This window comes from Hermetia illucens, chromosome 5 (genome assembly GCF_905115235.1).
Source record: "Hermetia illucens chromosome 5, iHerIll2.2.curated.20191125, whole genome shotgun sequence".
In the NCBI taxonomy this organism is placed as follows: domain Eukaryota; kingdom Metazoa; phylum Arthropoda; class Insecta; order Diptera; family Stratiomyidae; genus Hermetia; species Hermetia illucens.
In genome coordinates, this window is record NC_051853.1 from 32,732,558 (window position 1) to 32,753,493 (window position 20,936).

At 38.2% G+C, this 20,936-nt stretch overlaps 1 protein-coding gene across 2 annotated transcripts in view; it reads left to right on the top strand.

Annotated features, from left to right (window-relative positions):
- The first annotated feature begins 1,252 nt into the window (after positions 1-1,252).
- LOC119657955 (uncharacterized protein CG45076) overlaps positions 1,253-20,936 on the top strand; it is a 41,858-nt gene continuing 22,174 nt past the window's right edge. The window contains exons 1-3 of one of the 2 annotated variants that reach the window (XM_038065157.1): positions 1,253-1,499; positions 20,521-20,559; positions 20,839-20,874. In XM_038065157.1, the coding sequence (XP_037921085.1) occupies positions 1,425-1,499; positions 20,521-20,559; positions 20,839-20,874 (150 nt within the window). In that variant the 5' untranslated portion in view covers positions 1,253-1,424. The remainder of the gene's footprint in view (positions 1,500-20,520; positions 20,560-20,838; positions 20,875-20,936) is intronic. The other variant, XM_038065158.1, reaches the window with a different exon arrangement.

The window sequence follows — 20,936 nt, forward strand, 5'->3', positions numbered from 1 at the left end:
CTTCTATAGTTCCTTTCTGTCCTGAAGATTCTTTACCTGGTAGGAGGTGAATACTATACGCCTTTAGCGTAAGGTTAGAAACTTTTTATTACAATTATTGATTCTCTTCCTTAGAAGAAGTTTTTCTAGTATTAGTTTTTGGCAACTAGAACCGGGTGGTTAGGGCATATATAGGGCAAACTAGAAGATTAACAACAATGAGGTTCAGCGGACATATAAGGTAAGCAAATCTGGCGAAAGCAATAAGCAGACCAAGACATGCCCTCAAATCATTGGTAGCCTTACACATTATCGAGGAGAAACATGTAATAACGGAAGATAACCTGAGGGTAATTAGGAGGTTATTGATTTCCGAAAATTGGTCGCATTAGAGAGTTTCATTACAAGATGCGGAAGGAAAAAAGAATTAACAGCGATTTAGGAAGCGTGAAATGTTGGCTTTTCGATTGATTAGGTAATAAAATTAAGTAGGAATTAAGGTCTCACTGAGGAAGAGGAGAACTGGTCCTCGAAATACTGGTATGAGGTATGAGGAATAAAAAACTCACTATTCGTCATTTAAAAAATAAAATTTGCCTTTTTTTTCATTATAAGATATCGATTGTTTGGTCAGCTAGAAAGAGTGATGCCGACGCGGTGGTACAGGGAAGTTTTAACTAATCGGAATCGTTTAGGATACCATTTTCTATGAGAATTGAATACTTGTGATTGTTCTTTCCATTAGTAGCACACGCTTACAAAAAGCTGGATGAATTAAAAAAGAAAAGCGCTGTTTGAAGTGGCGGCTTTTGGGCAGATTGACGAGCCTTGTAATGTTAGATTTATGACTACTGGGAAAGTGAGTCATTCCTGAGTATTATGTGTTCACATGAAAACAGAAAACAATGATCGCCCTCGTGTAATTAAATCAAGTCCTAGGAGTTCCTCCATATTCGAATTTTGCAATCGGTGGTGATGTTAATTTGTTATTATCTACTTCTCAGTTAATACCTTGTATTTGTAAAGTGATTCACTTATAAGTGCTATATTAGAGCAAAATATCAAAATCAGCTAAGGCAACTAGAAAGTTAACAAACCAATAAAACATTTCCCACACAAGCTTTTCCCGTAAATCCAAAAACCATCCCGAAACCCTCTCTTTCCGCACTACCTTCTAGTCAACTTAACACACTCTCAAAGTATCCATTGCCAAAAAAACAAAACCGAAAAATCACTTTGGATTGTGAGTGAGTTTCCAAAAATAATTTGGCATCAGCTCGTCGCGTTGATGAAAATCATCCTGTTTCAAGCGGCCAAAATTCAGAGCATCTCGAACGGGCGTTTAGTTAACATCTCGAATTTATTGGGTTGTGTGTATTCTGGTTCTACTGTGAAATAATCGAAAATCTTTTCAACTCTCCAAATCAATAAAATAACTATCAAAAATGGTTTACGAAAGTGATTTCTATACTACCCGCAGATCATACACAAGACCAACCGTTTCGTCGTATACAGTCTCGGTAAGGATCATAAATTTTCCTTGAGAAAATCAATTTTCCCCTTTTCCATAACGTTGATGTTGGTATTTCTATAAATTTTGAGTTTTGGAGAAAATATGGAAGAGAATCTTTTTTTTTTGTCAGTTAGAAAATTCCCTTTTTTGAAAATGAAAGAAAAGTCGTAAATCGTGTAGTGTGGTTTATTAAATTTCAATTTTTACAGTGTGGGAATGTGAATGAAAAAATATTTGCAGAAAAAGATACGAAAATATATGAAAGTTGAAAAACGATCAAAGGAACTGTGAATAAAAGTTTAAAAATAAATTGTAGTGAGTGGAAATGGTTGTCCGATGGAAAGTGCAAATATTTTTCAATTCATACCATTTATGTGCTTGTTACCTATCCTACTTGCTGTTTTACTCTTAATTCTTTTTTCTTCGAGTGAAGAGTTGTCGAATCTTCATTTCTTGAATTTTATCTTATTATTCTGTTTACAAGGAATTTGGAAAAAAAACTACATAAAATTCACATAATTAATGATTATTAATCTGTGGAAAGTGAAAATCTGCAAATTAGAAAATTAACAAAATTCGTTAAGGAGGACGATAACTCCAGTAAACACTGAAAGACAGTTTTCGAAAAAGGAATTGAAACACGTTTGAATCTTCGTATGTGTGTTGAAAAAAGGACTCACAAGACTTTCTATTGTTATGGATATCGCATTTTATTCACCAACTCTATAGGGATATTGTCATTGAAAAAGGAACTTTCGTTCACTCAAAACTATCTTAAAACATCCTGAACGATTCTGTGAATGTATTCGAAATTCGAAATAAAAGATAATCTCTAAATATACATGCAATATTACGTAATTCGGGGAATTTCAGAAAATTTCATCTCACGCAATAAAGATACAAATTACATCTGGCGGACGGAATTGCATTTTCATCTTTTAATTTTTCGCGAAAATCATTTGGTGGAATTTTAATGGTCCATCATAAAACGTATGTAGTGAGGAGTACCAGCTCAACGAAATTTGGTGCCGCAAATTTAAACTTTATACTTTGTTTATTCAGAATTTTTATAAACAATTTCGTAGTGTTGGCGTAGCGTAACTCACACATTGACGCAGATTCCCTCGGCATCAATTTTATAAATATTCTCAGCTGAATATTTTAATGTTCCGAAGAAGATATAGTTTATGAAGTAACGGCCGCAAAGGAAATTAGATAATATTTTTTTTGTATGTGTCCGGGCGACAGTTTATCCAGCTATTTTGTTGCTTTGCTTTGCCAAGGTGTATTTTTCAATGTCTCCTTTTATTTATTTATAATCGGAGAGCGAAAAGTAAAAATAAACTTAACCTTCGTCGAGCAAATACTATAATCTTATGTTTGGTTTCGGTGCTAGGAATTCGGTGGACGATGATTTAAGTTGATGGCTTGTTTGACAATGTGAAATGGCGTGAACCGTAGTCTCCCAAGGATACTAATAAGTCATGGTTTTAGCGATTATGAAATAATTATGGGAATGTATATGAAGCTCTGTAATAAGGCGGCTTTGCTCCCACTGAGTTCAAGATTACCGAGCTATGAACTTGAATGAGATACTTTTTGGAAGCCTATTTACTTATGGATATAAATGAACTACTGAAACTACTGAAACTACGAGGTGAAGGGATTTGTTTCTGGGTTGGGGCTGGTTGCTCTCACTGATCCTATTTTTACATTTCTCCAAATGGGGTTCAGTTTTCTGGAATGACATCTGAAATTTTACAGATTTTAAATGTTGCGGTTATGGGGGTATATTCGTTTCATTTTTGGCAAAATAACTAGAGATAGTGTCAGTTCATTAGCTTTCAAACCTCATTTAACCCAAATATTCCACTTTCTCTGTGGAAGCTAACCAGACAGAAATCAGCTATAAACTTCACGTTAAATTGCATACTTTCCCCTATAAAAATCTGGGCTAAAAATAAATTAAAATCTGAATTAAAATTTTGCAAAATTGATTCCATCCCCATTCTATTTTCACGCTCAAGATTAATAATTCGTCCAAGTGCTGGGATTATGAGCAAATATCTTTCACACCCAATCCCGAATTAATTTCATGAAGCATAACAGAAAAATGCAAATTTAAACAGTTCGTTAAAACAACAATAAATCTCAAAGTTTGTGTAGTTTATTATTTTAACAACTACATAGAAAGTTCGGTATGTTTATGAGATCGTATACACTTTCCCAGGGTATGCTATGGAACATGAAAATATTTTCTTTTTTTTTCGTTTGTTGTATTTTATTCGGAGAAAATTTATTTTTGGATTAAGATATGCGCGCGCAGATTAAATTTCAATAAGTGGGGAAAACAGCCAATTGCTTATGCCAGCTAATGGACTGTTTTTGCGGGCTATGTGAATGAAAAGTAGTAATGAAATCCAGCAGGGATAAGTTCGGAATTATAGTGGGCATTTCTAAATTAGGTTTTGTGAGATTTTGTGATTAATCTTTGTAGAAATGAAGGAAGGAACTGAAAGCTGAGTCGAATGCCGAACTGCATTCAGGACTAGTACTAAGAGTCAGACGTCTTATGATTCCTTTGTCTTCCTTACTTGGCAAGCTCTTTTGCCTTTATATGGTCTTTTACTAGAATAGGACGTACACATTTTGAGAATTTTTTAAATGTAAGCAATTTGGTGGAATTCGGATCATAAGTAAGCAAAATAATTGACTTTCAATTGCAACCATAAAAACCAGATTAGTGTTAATTATTTCATCTTTGAAACTGATTGATTCTCCTGCGATAGAAAGTTTTACTTATTCCTATTCAATTTCATGAAGTACAGGCCAATTAAATCGCAGTGAGGGTTCCACAAGGTTATAAATTTATCTACTAACTCAACATGGCCCTAGTACGGCTCTAGTAGTTCTTGGCACAACGTTGCTTATATTGACGCCTTGATAAGAGTTGCCTCTATACATAATTCCGCTGTTTAGAGTATTCCAGATTGGGCCTGGTTAGTTTACTCCAAATATTGGGCTTGTCTAAGATTTCCGAAATGAAGATTTACAATTTTCCAGGTGATAATTATTCCCCAAGTTGCTTTTGTCCATGTAGACAGTCAATGTCATAAAAAGATATGGCAAGGAGCATAATTTAACTTGAAAAGAGACTGCCTTGAAAGTGTAAGAGAAACTGTAATGGGTTATATTTAATTATAACAAGTTTCAGATAAAATATGATTTCCTTCTTATCACTCAGACTGACAGTAGAACTTCCTTAGCATAAATATTTCGCTTAGTAATATTAAGGATGAACCGTGGATCCTTTAATTCGAAAAATATTGTATTGTTGAGGATGCTGTATTGTATTGTTCAGGATGCTGGGAGTCCTGAGTACGCACCCACTTGGTGACGGGCCGGACCACTTGGGAAGCAATTTACTTCCTCTTTTGTAGTCTGCGGACTCCTCTTTTTTTGGGTTAAACACCCAAGTTTTCAAAAAAGAACGGGAAAGTTGCCTGACGACTTCGTTCAGGGCAGAGGCAAATCCTCTTTTTTGTCAGTCAACTTTTTCGTTCTCTAGATAACCATTTGACATTTTAAAAAGAAAGTACTCCGAAAAAAGTGACTATGTAACTTTACCAGTAAATATAAAAAAATACCTTATTGCGAAGAAGCATTGCCAAACCAGATTGATATATTTTTATGGAATAACATTTTTAAGGTTTATTTCCAAACATGGCGCTCATCTTGAACAAAAATTTGTCATGCCCAAATTTTCAGTGAATACCGAATGATGTTTTGACGTGGTATATCTACTTTCTGCTCATATATCTGCAGTTGATACCTGTCTAATAATATTTCGTGGATTATGCTAACCAATTCTGCCATGAAAGCCTCGTTTGGTTGACCATTGCCACATTTGCTTTGATGGCTTGTACTGCTTCGTTTTAACTTTGCTAATCAATTTTTAATTGCGACAAACGAGGGGATTAGAATCTAGTTTAAACTTTATACTGGCTGGACTGATATGTTTCTAGTGGGTGGTATGTGCCGCTAGGTGGTTTGGTGAAACAGTCACAGACTTTGCCATAAAAGCCTAAGTAATGTATATTTGACTTCAACAGCCTTAATACAAATCCTTCTCTGATCTTCAGGATCTTAACATCCGCTAATAGAGGGAGGGTGAACAACGGGCATTCTGTACCGTAAAACATAGCTACCATGTTGAGGTTGGGGACTGCCAGACTGGATGAAAATCAGTAGATATTATATTGTCGTACAACTGATTTGCAATGATGAATATAGTATCGGAAAATAAAATAGAGGTTTGAACCCTGCAACGTATGGGTTCATAGATATTACACCCACATTGGCGAACGTGGCAAAATACTTAAAAATTCGCATAAAACGGAAAACTCACGATCTCATCGACATGATTTTCTCAAAGAAATACACAAAAGAACGTAGACCACTCCTGACAAGAGGAAAAAGATACGATAGACTCTCTTCTCACTGAAGAAGGAGGTGCTTCTACATAGTATGATAGACGTGCATTGCGGGTTATGAGATGCAATGGAACTAAATATCTCAGGATAACCGATGAGGAGGTCGCTCTAGACTTACACAGCGCAAAAAAATGGAAGGAGTGTGCACGGACGTTAAATTAGCATCAGGAAAACAGCAACTTTAACAATAAGCGGAATCAATTAAAAATTCGCGATCAATAAGGCAACGGAGGAAATTATCATACGGAACTGTCAACGCATACGAGACGGTTGGTTTTATTGGTTACCAATGCCAACAAGCAGTGAAAGAGAAAAATCCATACATACAAAACGAGGCTCATAATTTAAGAAGTTCTTGAAAATAATGGTGCAAAAAGGGATCCGTTAGGCGAGGTGGATTTCAGTGCATTTACAGGGAAGATTTCTGTACACACCATCCCTGCAGTCAGTGGGAACGATTCAACTATGCTGGTAAGCTATAAGTTGTTGAATGCCACGTGGTCCAGGTGGCGCAGATTTGCAAAGTGCTGAAAGCGCCAATTCCAGTTACTTGAATCGCGCAGTTCTGATTGGATCGTTGTTATGGACAGTGGTCGTTCTGACTTCGAGTCGGTTGTCAGAAACCCTGTTTTCTGTTATGGGTCATATTGTATGGAGTGGTCATCCCACTTTTGACGGTTTAACTCAGTGGAAGGTCTACTCTGTAAAAGCACAGCAGTTAAAAACCAAATGGGACGAAAATCTGAACATTGCGCTGGACTGCCTCTCTTTTTCTCTATTGGAACTCTTGTGCTATCTTGCCAATCAAATCATGCTTTATCCTATGCGATGGTATTGGATTCCAATTCTCCGCTCAGCAGAGCTCAACTGCGAAAGTGTCGAAATTATCTCAAATATTGGATGATGGATCAGCGAATTCTTACATTTGTATTTCCCCCATCTGTTCCTCTCGACTCGCCGGTTGTTAAGACAGTAGAAGTGTTGGCACCAGCTATTCAGAAGTCAATACAAATTTCCCTTACCATCTCAAGTGTCCAGTTTATCATAAAGCCGTTTGCTGTGGCACTGTCACACAGGAGATTTCTTAGCGTCTCATAGCAAAGCTGATGTCGAGCAACTTCTTCAAAAATGGAATAATCGCCTTATGCAATATGGTCTGAGATTGAATCTGAATAAAATATAGCTTTTGACGAACGATCTCCATGAAACAGGTACAATAACTGTTAGTATCAGGGACCTGCCCAGAACTGAGCGATTTAAATATCTAAGATCAATGTTATCAGCCAATAGAGAAATGTGTTATCAAATTGGTCCACGTATTAGAACAACCTGGATGAAGTGGTCCACAGCTGACTTTTTGTGATCGACGTATCAACGAACGTCTCAAATCTAAAATTTATCGCAATGCCGTTTGCCCTGTCGCCCTCTATGGTTCTGAGTGTTGGCCGACCATAAAAGGCAATGAACGGCGAACGGTGTTACGTTGGACGAAATGCGCTTGTACTGATCAGGGAAAAATTACGAGAGAAGTGTTTCCGATGGTCACGTAATTCACGCTGGCGACAGTTCACTTGCCAAGGTTGGTGTGAGCATTGAAATCTATGGGAAACTACCAAAAGGCCAATCGAAACAACGGTGACTTGATATGTTAGATGGTGACTTGAGATCAGGCCTTTGACCGAGGAAAATGACACAACCAGGAAAGATGGGTCGACCTCGCCTCTGAACAGGACAAAGGCTGAAGAAGGAGAAAAAGATTGCTTGAATCGTGGAAACCTTCAGAGATGGCCATCCTCTTCTTCTTCTTCTTCAGTCTTTGTCCCGTTCACAAGCGGGGTCGGCTCGTCGTGATCGGTTTCGCCATTTAGCTCTATCGAATGCCCGATCCTTGAGGCTTTTAAATCCCCATCCAGCGTATCAAGCTACCGTTGTTTCGGCCTGCTTTTTGATCGTTTACCATTGACTTCAATGTTCAGACCAATCTTCGCAAGTGAATTCTCGTTAGCACGAATTACATGACCATACCATCGAAGACGCCCCCCAACGCATTCTTTGGGCTTCTGTGGACTGTATTTCCTATCGACATCTTTGTGTAGAAATAGTGTTGGCAGAAACAACAACAGTGCAATAGAAACATTGTATGTATGTAGGTTTTTTGGGTTGGCCGGATTAAATTAGGATCAACTTTAGCTATTTTGGAGAAGAGAGGGGGGCTTTTTCTTATCTAATGTAGCTGTTCAAATGAAAAAGGAAGATGTGTAGGTGGCAATCAACAAAATGGTGCGAAAGAAGGTTAGAAATTATTCGCAGTCAGAAATTGTGAATATACTTCAAAGTTATAACCGAAAATCAAAGAAGGGAAGCGGGTGGTTCATAGATTCAGTTTGATCGATGTGGTAATACATGAAATGCCACTAAAATGGTAGTTTTATATAACAATGCATGCAGTGCTAGTATTTGGATTGTATGCATGTCTCACATATATTCAGAAGTAAATCTATATTCCCGCTTTCTCCTCGGTAGAATTGTATTGCAAAAAGGGTAAATAAGGCTTTTTGCAATCTTTTCTGTTATTTAATGAGCTTTGGGTGGGCACTAACTAGTTGCATATAGTTTATGTTTTGGTTGTTGGCTCTCTGCTTTAACCTTCATTTTCCTACCTATCCCACTTCGAGTTACATATCTCCATCCGCCTTTGGGTGTTTCTTAATCTCTAATTCTTTTTATATCATGAGGCTTCCCGCTCTGAAATAAAAATGTCTAGACGACGATTGCAGCATGGCTTCTTTGAAGAAACTCTAAAGGAAAGCTGATGCTTATGCCATGTTTCAATTTTAAAATATCACATTTTTCAATTTGATCGAAAATAAAAATTGTGCAATAAATATTTATTGCAGCGATCGCGTTATTATCCAGTTACTGAACGCCCTCATATGTATGAAGAATTCAATGTGAGTAAGCTTTACGGATACCCCTACAAAAATCTCGAGGATAAGTGGGAGAAGACTTACCACCAAGAATGGCACCCTAAGTTTGTACCCCTATCCGTAACTTTTAAGTCCCACCTAGAGCGAAAGACCCGCTGGAGTCCTGGAGATGTTTATACTTATTCCTATGCAGGCGAAGTTCCAGGAGGATATCATGCAAATCGTCTTCGACGAATTCCATATTGTGACACTTACAGATATTATTCGCATTTAATTTAAATGTAAGGATAAGATGCATTTTGTATCTTGTTGTCGAGATGTTCTCGTAACGATTTAGTAGAAGTTATATCGTTTTTTCGAATTTAAAATGTTAATGGAAAATTTCTTAATTATATATATCAGTTCAACAGAGTTTGTCAATTGTTCTGGTTCTTCTCAGAATATCTTTTACTTTATTACACTGTACAAATCGACTGTTACAGCTTTCCAATTTTAAACATAAAATACAAAATTACACAACACAAAACAGACTATTATTCTACACAGTTCGGGAAGATAAACAAACATGAAACATTTGATTTAAATATTACAGACTTTTTTATACAAAGGAATATTACAGACACTCTCTTGTATTCTACAGAAGAATCTCAGAGACATTCTCTTGTATTCTATTTGTCCTGGAGCAGAGTCGCTCGGTATATATATTTTGTAGGTAGATTGCCCAAAACTGCATGTTCCCCTGATGGTATTTCAGAGAATTTTGTGAATTTTTCTGCACTTCCTAATAAGCGTAAATTAGGTTTAGAGACCATTAGCAAATAATGAGAGTGTGAATTGATTTCAAAGGGTTTGGACCACATCACTGTTGGTTTGCTGTCAAAACGCCATCATGTGGCTCAAGCTTCCAATAATTACCATTCCGCAGAAGTATGAACAACATTTTTTATTGGGACCAAAATGTCAAATTACATGTCAGTAGAATGTCAAGGACCCAATTTTGATACAAAAAGAAGTTCAAACTTCTACTAGACAACTTTTACCAGACAACCATAAAAAAATGGCTAAAAAATTATCAAGAACATTCAGATATTTTGAAATCGTTAAAAAAGTTGGAAGGCAACAAAACTGTCTGCAATGAGACCAGTGGAAGAGCGTAAACTAGATTTGATTTACTGATACAGACACAGAATGGAGAAGTACCATGAATGCATTGATTTCATATCAGATAATACTGAAAAATCAACCCTTGTTCCGGAGATTTCTGGTTAAAACTGTTGCATATACCATGAACTATTGTATTCCAACAAAATCACCGCAGTGAACGACATAAACAGCAATTAATACCGAAAAGTGAAAAGAGAGGGGATAAGAAGCGGTCTACAAAAGAATAAGACAAAGATAAGCCACTTTAAGGAAAAGAGGATTTGACTGTAAACGTTAGATGACCAGGATTTTTGTGCTTCGACCCACAGTCCCTTAGAGCATCGATTTGTGATTTTGTGGATGAAAACAGAAAATATGTCGTTTGCTTTCGCCGAGAAGTCTACGTTTTAAATTGTCTACTGTTTCACGTAAAACTCTATCTTTACTAAAGAATCCTTTAAAATTAATTCACACACTCAGTACTAGAAACAGATACATCATTTTGCACTAATCTGAACAATAAACTTTTAACACAAATGAAATGGTACACCAATAACGTTTTTTCCAAAAATGTATGGCAGAGTTTGGTCAGCGAACTAGCGGACTATAAACCAATGACAGAAAAATTTTCTTCGTTTAATGAATATGAATTACGATTTTTTTCACTGTGGACGCCTCAAAACCGTTCAAGAATTCGCTCATAGTTATACCTGCTATATATTTTCCCAGAAAGTTGTAAGGTATACCATTCATTCAACCCACGGCATCACGCCAAAGCACGTGTAAATATATTTAAACTAACCCCCTTACCACCACACTGCATAGTAGAGTAGAAAGTAGCACCAGTAAAATTTTTAAAACCACAGCTAGCGGTAGGAAGCTTTATGAGATAAATGCTTGCTCGACGTAAAACAAAAGAACGCACGCTAACACCATAATCTTGAATGTCGCCTAGCTATCGCCGCCATATTGAAACCAAGTAGAAGTACGATGCACTGCTCCGAGTTAGCAATTAGCATGTAGGAAAGGGTGTTTTCAAATCACTATCAAAATCACCTAAAAAGTATCCAAAAACCAACCACAAGTCCATTTGACTTGCAGAAACGCGAAATCCCATGGGAAAAAGTGCCGTATGTACCGCGTCCAAGTTTGATCGCCGACCCAATTACCGCTTTTGGTAAGCGTCGCCCAAAGAACGAAGAAAGGATCTCAATCCTGGAGAAGATCAATCGCGAAGGAATTCAGCCTAGTGCTGAAGTTTTGGCACGACCAATCCAGCCTTACATTTCGGCTCGCGATGAAACCCGCCAGAAGGTCTTCAGCATGGTTCGTCGTCACTCGGAGCGGGTAGAAGCCGGTGGAAGTCTGGCAGCGTCAACGGCCCGGGACAGCATGGATTATGTCTTACCACGCCTTCACAATACAACAGCTGATAAGAGGCCACATAGACGGGTTTTCTATGTGGAACCTGCCAAGTACCAAAAGTCCTAGACGTGGAGCTCTACGATTGGGTGCTTCAGATACAGATTTCTTAATCCCGGTCTCAGTTGAAAATGTGTTTACCTAGAGAGTTGTTTAACACTAACCCTTAGGAACAATGTGTTTTAATTCTAGCTGCTTGCTATTCAGAATAGCGGCTGTGTGCATAAATGTAACGGTAGACAGTTCAACGTATCTAACACAGAAATAAATTTTCTCTTTGAATCTATACATTGTCTTTTCCTGTACCTTTGCTATTCTAATATCCTAATTTTAACTTATGCGCTCCAAAAATGTTCAAACATGTTTCAATTTCTGACCACGAATAATTTCAACTTGTTTCAAAACCGATATACACTGAAATTTTTTGATGAATTTTGACGAAATCAAAGTCGAAGCCGAAGTAATACAGCAAGTTGGTAGTTAGTTAAATTTTTTTTGTTTGCTAAACGACGTCATTGTTTAAACCTGCTGAAAATCCTAAATAGTCAAAAACTAGAATCGTAGATATTTTGTCCTAAATAAAACAAATCGCAATTTGTGATAATTGCAGACGCCACGGTATAACTTGGTCAACACCTCCCCCCGGGTTAATGAGACCAACCAAAAATATTCGTACACCCAAAAGACTGTGCAACAGAGCTCAACCTCCTCGAGCGACCCCTATTCGCGCCCTCAAACTCAATCCTACTCGAGCACATCTGAGAGCACTTCACGCTACGGACCAGGTGGCGACTACAACTACAGTACTGAGCGGACTAGCACTACTGGAGGCGGACCAGGTGGCTACAGCTATTCATCCACTACTTCAGGACGTTTGCCTCATGGAACCACTTTCAGGCATTATTCATACCGCGTCTAAGTACCCGGAATATTTCTGATTTATCCATTTATGAATCGCCTGCACCGCTAAATATGCACATTATTTATCCAGAACTATCACAGTACTACTAACATATATACACGTACGCCTCCTAAATCTTGTATCAGCGTAGCTAGGTAGGGGTTTGAGTGATGCCTTAAAAAATAGATTAGCCTCACATGTAACATTTACTAAATTTCGACTATTTATTCCGGAATACTATTTCTATCCGACCTCTAAAAACAAGATTGAAATTACACAATTGTGATACATTGGACAATTTAACTGGAGGAAACCATGTTTACATAAAAACACTTACATTCATAGTGTCAAAAGGGAATCAAAATCTACGATGACTTATTTATATATTTTTTAGATGAACAATGTTGAAATCAACGAATTTTTAATAAAGGTTTTTGATATTATTAGCTAAAGTCAAAACTGGATGTTTCATTTAACTTTACTCCCACGTTTTCCTGAAGATAAAATGCGATATTCATAGGAATAGGATTTAAGGAAGACCCTTTACTCGATAACTCGATACTCACTAAGGAAATGTTGTATGTCCCAATAATTAACTTTTGTTTATTTTATTTGGCTTTATGTGTAAGTGCTCGTCCTGTTTAAGTGTATCTTTAACCAGAAGACACAGATACGGTAAGTCGTAGTGTATGAGGAAATCACTTGTCCATATGTGCTACCACCTACTCGGCTGGTAAATATTGTTTTGTTGTTGTGTATCAATGCAGACGGGAGAAGTCCTCAATAAACCTCCAAGGGTTACTATGGTCAAAAGACCGCAAAAGCAAAGGAAAAACTGAACAAAAAGGAAGTGACCCTAAAATTCCATTACCTCAAACAAAATTTTTTTAATTTGCCCTATTTTTGACGTTGGTATGTATGGTAAAGCTTGTGTGCGAGGTACCTTAACCGTAAACTTAATCTAAAATATAAACTCAGAACTCACTAGTACCAATAGTGCCAATATGTTTCCTGAAGATTTCGGAGAATATTTTGAAGAAAAAGTAGGAAAACTCCAAATACGACCGTGGACATTTCCAACCTTGTCTGAGGGAGGAGGACAGAAAAGTCACTAAAGTTTGAATGACAGTGTAATATACCCATGAGCGTTTCAGGGTAAAGTGACTGTAATCCGATGTCAGAATCTTCCTCATGTCCTGGGAACCGTGAGTCAAGAATGGGGAACATTACAATACGAGTAGTACAGCTCGATGCAAACGCACACAAGGAGGCTTTCAATAAGAAACTCAATGTGGTCTAGGAACAGCTTTCTCAAGGTGACATCGTTATCGGAATGGGTGGGTTTGAATGTCAGGGAGGGATCCGATAATGAGAGGTTTGTAGTTCTCTGCATGTTCCACCATCGTCTCTTTGGTGGTGCATGGCTCAAGTGCAAAGCTTACCAGACTATGGTCTAACACGAGTTATCCCAAGCCTAAGAGAAGGTGGTATGTATAGTTCCACTGAAATATTGAAATATAGAAACGTGCCTGCACGCCTTGGTTCTAGTTCGGGTTCCGATATTGGGTACTTTAGTCCCTTTCAAGTCATTTAAATAGATTTTCGGTGTGTCATTAGTTCGTTGCATTGCGATCACACTAAAACCTGAGATATTAGAAGTGAAATATTGCAAGAAAATGAACGAGAAGCTAAAAATTTGAATTGGTTTTACAAAAAAAGGAGCTGACGTACATGGGATCATAATATTCGTTACCTGTGTTATGCAATCGATATCCATCACGGATTATATCTCCATCAGATGCCCTTATGGTCCTCTCCTTACCTTGTAATTGAAGATGCCTTCACTTGAATGTGAGCTTTCTTAGGTGAGGAAGGAAGAAAAAGAATCCTCAAAATAAATTTTGAGAATTCATCTTTTTATTATTCAGGCGAAGGAACACATAACTTGTAGGCAAAATAATAAATAAAATAAAATAATATAATAATGAATTGATAAATCAGAAAGAATAATTAAGTAAATAATTAATAAACGAAATAATTAAATCAAAAAATTCCCAACTATAAAAGATACGGGAATAACACTATACAGAAAAAAGTTTTTAATTAATACATTTAATACGAGAATAATGGCTGATTGCAATTTTAAGGGTACCTTGCTTGTACATTACCAGATACTAGCGATGTATTTGGAAGGATTTATTTCAAACCGGGACAGCCTTCTGAAGGCGGATATTTGTGGCTGGTGATGGCCGATAAATCTGAGCGCTGCTAGTTCCAGTAATTCCACTGAACACTTGGTTGGTAGTTTATGCACTCTGCAAACGACTAAGGCTCCTAATCTATAGTGGTGTCTCGTCCTCGTAATTGGCAGAACCACAACATGAAATCGAACCTAGAATATTTGCTTAAAATTAATGCAGGATGGAATGCAAATTGAGCCCCTTTTTGGATATTTTTTCAACCAAGTTAGTCAAGCGCTCAGGCAAAAAGCGAAAGTCTGTCTGAAACAAAAAACCTTATCAGCTAGATTGTGCGTACGTGAACTTACAATGAAACTGACTTGAGAAGCAATTGTGGTGAAATGGGAAAAACTTGATCTTTTTTTTACTTAGCGCCGAATTTCTATTTTCTTCTCCTGGGAGTCGAATTTCAAGATAAGCCTCTATTAGTTCCGGGGTAGGGGACAATAGAAGATAATGTTATTGTCCTGGGCGGTATTGATATTTGGTTAAATCTCCCCCCTAAGCTTCACTCTATTCCGCTTATTGCGGTACACTTGTCCCGATATTTAATACACTGTTTCAATTACATATAATGTTCTTTTTTAAGGTTTTGTTTGTAAAACAAAACCTTATTAAAATCGGTTTACTGTCTGTCTGTCTGTCCGTCTGTCTGTCTGTCTGTCTGTCTGTCTGTCTGTCCGTCACACGCATTTTTCTCGGAGACGGTTATAGCGATTGACACCAAATTTGGTAGAAAGGTGGGAACTGTGAACGCTCACGCATGTAGTGAGTTACATCATCTCACGACGAATTTAAGGGGGGGTCCCCATACATGCAAAAGCGGGGTGTAAATTTTTTTTTCATCAAATATAGTCATGTGGGGTATCAAATTAAAGGTCTCGGTTAGTACTTTTCGAAGCCGGTATTAGTTTTGACTTTTGCTGAAAAGGTGGGGAGTGCGGGGGGTCGAAAGTGGTCATTTTTTTAACGAACCTATTCTCAGGAACCACCAAACCGAAAAATCTGGAAAAAATCAGGGGGCTGCCACTATATAGTGCCTAGGCTCCGAAATACCCTCCATATCGATATCTGTTCAAATAAAGTTAATAATAGTATATTACTATAATTTTTAGTAATTGACAGGAAAACCCCCCTTAAGTTCACCATAGAATCACAAAATTTTGCAGCAATGTAGGCTACAGTATAGATCATGATCCTGCAAAATTCGGTGAAAATCGCACTATTACTAACAAAGTTATACTAGGTCAAATCTGCGCTCCTCTGCAAATTCAAGACTATGAATGTCAATATCACTTGAAAGTGGCTATTTTCACATAATATATGCATATTTTACGTGCTACATGCTAATGGGACAAATGCACACCCAAATCTCTTTATAAAAGAAATATACAAAACCTTTCATACCTGAAGCGTCTAGCTTCCGGTTTTCCGACTTGTTTGTCTCTAGAAGTGACCAAGTGATCACAGGGTCGCCCAGAATTCAATATAAGCAAACCCACTTGATTTCGAATCACCCGTCCCTTCCATTCTATCAGGGCATCATGGGAAACCGTGCGCAACAACAATTTCAGGTAGTCGTTGCTATATTACCTTGTGCATTCGTACCTTCGCTGTATGATATACACACAAATGTTTTTTAATTGCTAGCATCGATCTGCTCGGTAAAAATGCATTTAATTGCTCGCTAGTGTGCAGAAATACATAGGTTTCCGATCGCGATTATATATGTAAAAAGGAACAGATCAATGATTTCTTACTGTTTTTTTTTTTTTAAATATTTAATGGAATGATGATTGTGGGGAACTTTAAGGTTGATCGTTTTCATTAGAATTAGGAATATACCTTAAGAAGCAAATTGTCCGTTTAGAAAAAATTTAAGTTCCTTATATCGTCCACAAATTAGTGCATTCGTATTTTTATTCAAGCGAATAATCATTGCATTTAATAAATTATTTGTCTAGTTATAAGCTATGCAAATCTTCGTGAAGACACTTACTGGTAAAACCATTACCTTGGAGATTGAAAATGTAAAAGCAAAAATTTAAGATAAGGCAGGCATTCCACCAGATCAGCAACGGTTGATCATCGCTGGAAAGCAATTGGAAGACGGGCGTACTCTATCTGACTACAACATCCAGAAAGAGTCGATCCTCCACTTGGTTCTCCGTCTCCGAGGTGGCATGCAAATCTTCGTCAAGACTTTGACTGGTAAGACCATCACTTTGGAGGTCGAGCTTTCCGATACGATCGAGAACGTCAAGGCTAAGATCCAGGATAAGGAAGGAATTCCCCCAGATCAGCAACGTTTGATCTTCGCCGGAAAGTAGCAGGAGGACGGTCGCACCTTGTCTGATTACAACATCCAGAAGGAGTCGACCCTCCACTTGGTTCTCCGTCTCTGAGGTGGAATGCAAATCAACGTCAATACCTTGACTGGTGAGACCATCACTTTAGAGGTCGAACCTTCCGATACCGATAGATAGAGCCAAATGGCGAAACCGATCATGACGAGCCGACCCCACTTGTGAACGGGACAAAGGCTGAAGAAAAAGAAGAAGAAACTGAAGTATAATGGAAGAGATAAAAGATGCTGTCTAGTAGGGAGAAGCAAAAGTGCTGCGTGTATTCAAATGGATTTAAAGAATTTTGTCAGCGGCTCGTCACCAAAAAGTAAAGAAACAAAAGAAATGCGCATACAGTCAAACCACTACTACTGCAGTGTGGCCGGATTTTCAAGAATAGCATCGAAAAAGCAGCCCTGACCAGCAAAGACGCGGCTACTGCCAATATTGACGACCATTGGGCGGCCATCAGAGGTGTTCTTTCCTCTGACACAAGCCAAATTATCTGTCGCATCCTGAAAACGGATCAACGATTGTAAGGAACCGAATATTGTTACTGCAGCTATGAGGTGGGGGCGATCATGATGCATTTGATTTCCGATACTGTGGTAAATCTCAAGAAGTGTAGTCCTAACCCGTGACAAAGGAGATTTATTTATTGCGCTGGTTAAGGAGGCAGGAGTTCCGCGAATAATAACGATTTCAGCAGCATATAAACTATCATAAAGGAATTCACAAGTGGTCGCAAATCTATTGTTGGTCCTGCAAATTACATTACAGTTAAGCTCTTCTATATCTGCAGCGAAAAGCAGCTTAGGAGATGGGAGGAGCACCGCAATTTTCGATCGTGTAACCTCTGGTGAAGTTCTACTTTTTATGAATAAAATAGCAAAGCGATATATTAAATACGGTACCGACTACTCCTCTAAACAGAAATGAAACCAAACCACATTTGTCGACAATACTATTAAGAAAAACAAAGTCAGTAAGCTTCACAAACTCTCCACAGAATCCTCGGAATCCGAGATCTTCCCTAGTGAATAGAAGGAGGGGATGATCGTTAATCCTCTGTGAAAGGGTGGTATTTGTGTGTTTCCTTCTGTTGCAAAGATAATAACTAAAATGATCTTCAAACGCATCAAAGAATACCCCTAAAGCTTAAAAGAGGGAGAGCAGGCCAGTTTTCATTCTGCATGAACTTTGATGTGGTTCTCGTTAATTATTGTCAAACCGTGTTTGGTGTTTAGATCCCCTTTCTACTTATTTTTCATCGATTTTGAGAAGGCTTTTGACAGCATGAACAAGGGATTGAATATATAATCCTCTTCGCAGAAAGTCATTGATTAGAAACCGATAGCTGTCATCAGACCAACTTATCATGGCGAAAAGTGCCCAAGGTTTGCGTAATAATGTGGCATTGTCTACCATATACATAAAAACGGAGATATCACTCAATGTCGCAATTTTAGAAGTATCACGTTGCCAAGTTCCATCTATAAGATATTCTCCTCTAATTGCGAAGTTTTAGCCGGCCCTCGGTCTCGAAAATCTTTTATCGAAGAAGATCGTAGTCCCCTTGACTGATCCAGTACAGCAGATTCTGTTAAAAAAGAACCCATGGCTCTTGAACCAGAAAAATGTATAATGACAGTCCTGCAACTTTGCCAGGTTTGCCGCCAGTAGATAGAAAGAAGCCAGGGTAAAACTGTACACGGCCATGAGAGAATTCGGTATCCCGACGAAATTAATAAGACTGACTAGGCTGCGCCTGACCAATATGCGAGGTCAGATAAAACCAGGAGGATCACTCTCAAGACCATTCGACATCAACAATGGTCTACGACAAGGGGACGCCCTATCATGCGTCCTCTTTAACCTGGCCCTCGAGAAAGTGATCCGTGATGCTGATGTAAATGCAAGAGGTACGATTCTCTTTAAGTCCACCCAACTACTGGTCTATGCTGGCGATATCGACATCATGGGAAGAACGACCCGAGATGTACAAACTGCCTTCATCCAGATCGAGCAGGCGGTTATTTGCGCGAGATCTTGGGCGGCACATCAATGAAGGCAAGACAAAATATATGGTGGCAACGTCAGCACCGAAGACGAACCAACCAACAACATCAAACCGCACTGGTCAAACAGGAAGAATAAGGATAGGAGAATACAACTTTGAGACCGTTGACAATTTCTCCTATTTAGGGTCGAAAATCACAACCGATAACAGCTACGATGATGAAATCCGCGCACGGTTGTTGGCAGCCAACAGAGCCTATTTCAGCTTATCAAAACTGTCCGCTCACCATAGGGTCAAAGCTCTTACTGTGCAAGACTATGATCTTGCCAGTCCTCATGCATTCCTCGGAGGCTTAGATCCTTAACAAGAAGAATTGCGAACTCTTGGCCGCGTTCGAGAGAAGAATCCTTCGAAGAATTTTTGGCCCCCTACATGAGGATGGACGATTCCGTAGCCTACATAACGACGAAATCTATGAGCGATACCATGACCGTCAGATTGTGGATGAAATCCGGCTCAATAGGTTTCGGTGGGCGGGTCGCTTAATCGGTATGGATGAGCATGATTCAATGGACGGATCCAATAGAAAGTCTATAAGGGCAACATCTATGGTAGAAAAAGAAGACGAGATAGACCCTGCCTGAGATGAAGCGATTGCATTGGTCAGGACGCGAGACAGCTTTTAGGGATATCGAACTGGTGGACCTCGGCGCAAAACCGAGATGTCTGGAGTTCCTTATTAAGGCAGCCCTAAACCGGATACCGGTTGTTGCGCCGTTGATGGTGATGATGATATGTTGCACTCGATGAACTATAGATGTTTGAATAGTCTACAGTACATGCGGTCGGACTATAATCCCTAAAATTGGTGTTTTGGGAGTCAGCGACAGGAGAAAACCGTGGTAAAGCTAACAAGCCGTGAACAGTGGCAATTTTTATCCCGTTGATAGTAAAACTTCCGACGGGATCATATCCCGTATATTTTGGGTGAGTTGATGCCTAAGTTGTGGTCCAAGCCTAACGTATCCCACCTAAATATTACTCGAAGCCTCTACTTCTAGTAGGTAAGTATATCTCGGCAGTATTAAATGAAATTCCTTCAGGCAACAGGGAATATACCTTAAAGTTAAATACTTTATATATTTAAAAAATGCCTAGATTATCCGTTTTTCGTCCTTTGTTTGTACTTGCCAGCTTAGGGAAAGGACGAATACGAGCACCACTGTTTTTAAACAACAGTAAAATTGCCTATGACGCAATGGTAGCCTCACAATACACTTCTCAGATACAATCCAACATATCTACATACATGTACGAGAACTGTGTAAATTAAAACAAAAATGTTTTCTTTAATTTTCATCGACTTTTTCCTATACTGCATGCGTAAACGAGTATATAATAAATACATACTTCGAATTATATACAAAAACACATTTCTCCTTCCTGTTCTCCAATAAAACCACTTGTGGCGTGGAACGAATTAAACATAGTTGAAAAAAATTTCACTAAATAGATTTAATTTGTATCTATCATTCAGGAAAAGGTGAAGACTTCGGTTCGGACGAAAGCTGCGAAGGTACTTATTTTGGAAGATTGATCAATTAGATTTCTTGGGGGTAAGGTAAAGGAAAAACGTCGGGTGTGGGAATATATATACAAGACTAGATGGTTTTGTTTTAAAAAAGTTGGGAATCTGAATTGGTAAGTTTTGAAGTTGGTCGCAAAGTTACCTTTGATTGCAATGACAAATAGGTAAGATCAATGGTTTTGAAAATTACTTTTGTTAGGGTTTAACATTTTACATATTTTAGATACAAATATTTCACATTGCATTAATCTGATTTATTTTTTTCAGTATCCTATCTACAGTTACACACCCGTGGTTAGACGTGTAAGTATAAAACGGACGAATTTTTTCCACTGATCAGATCACTTCATCCCGCATTATCAGTT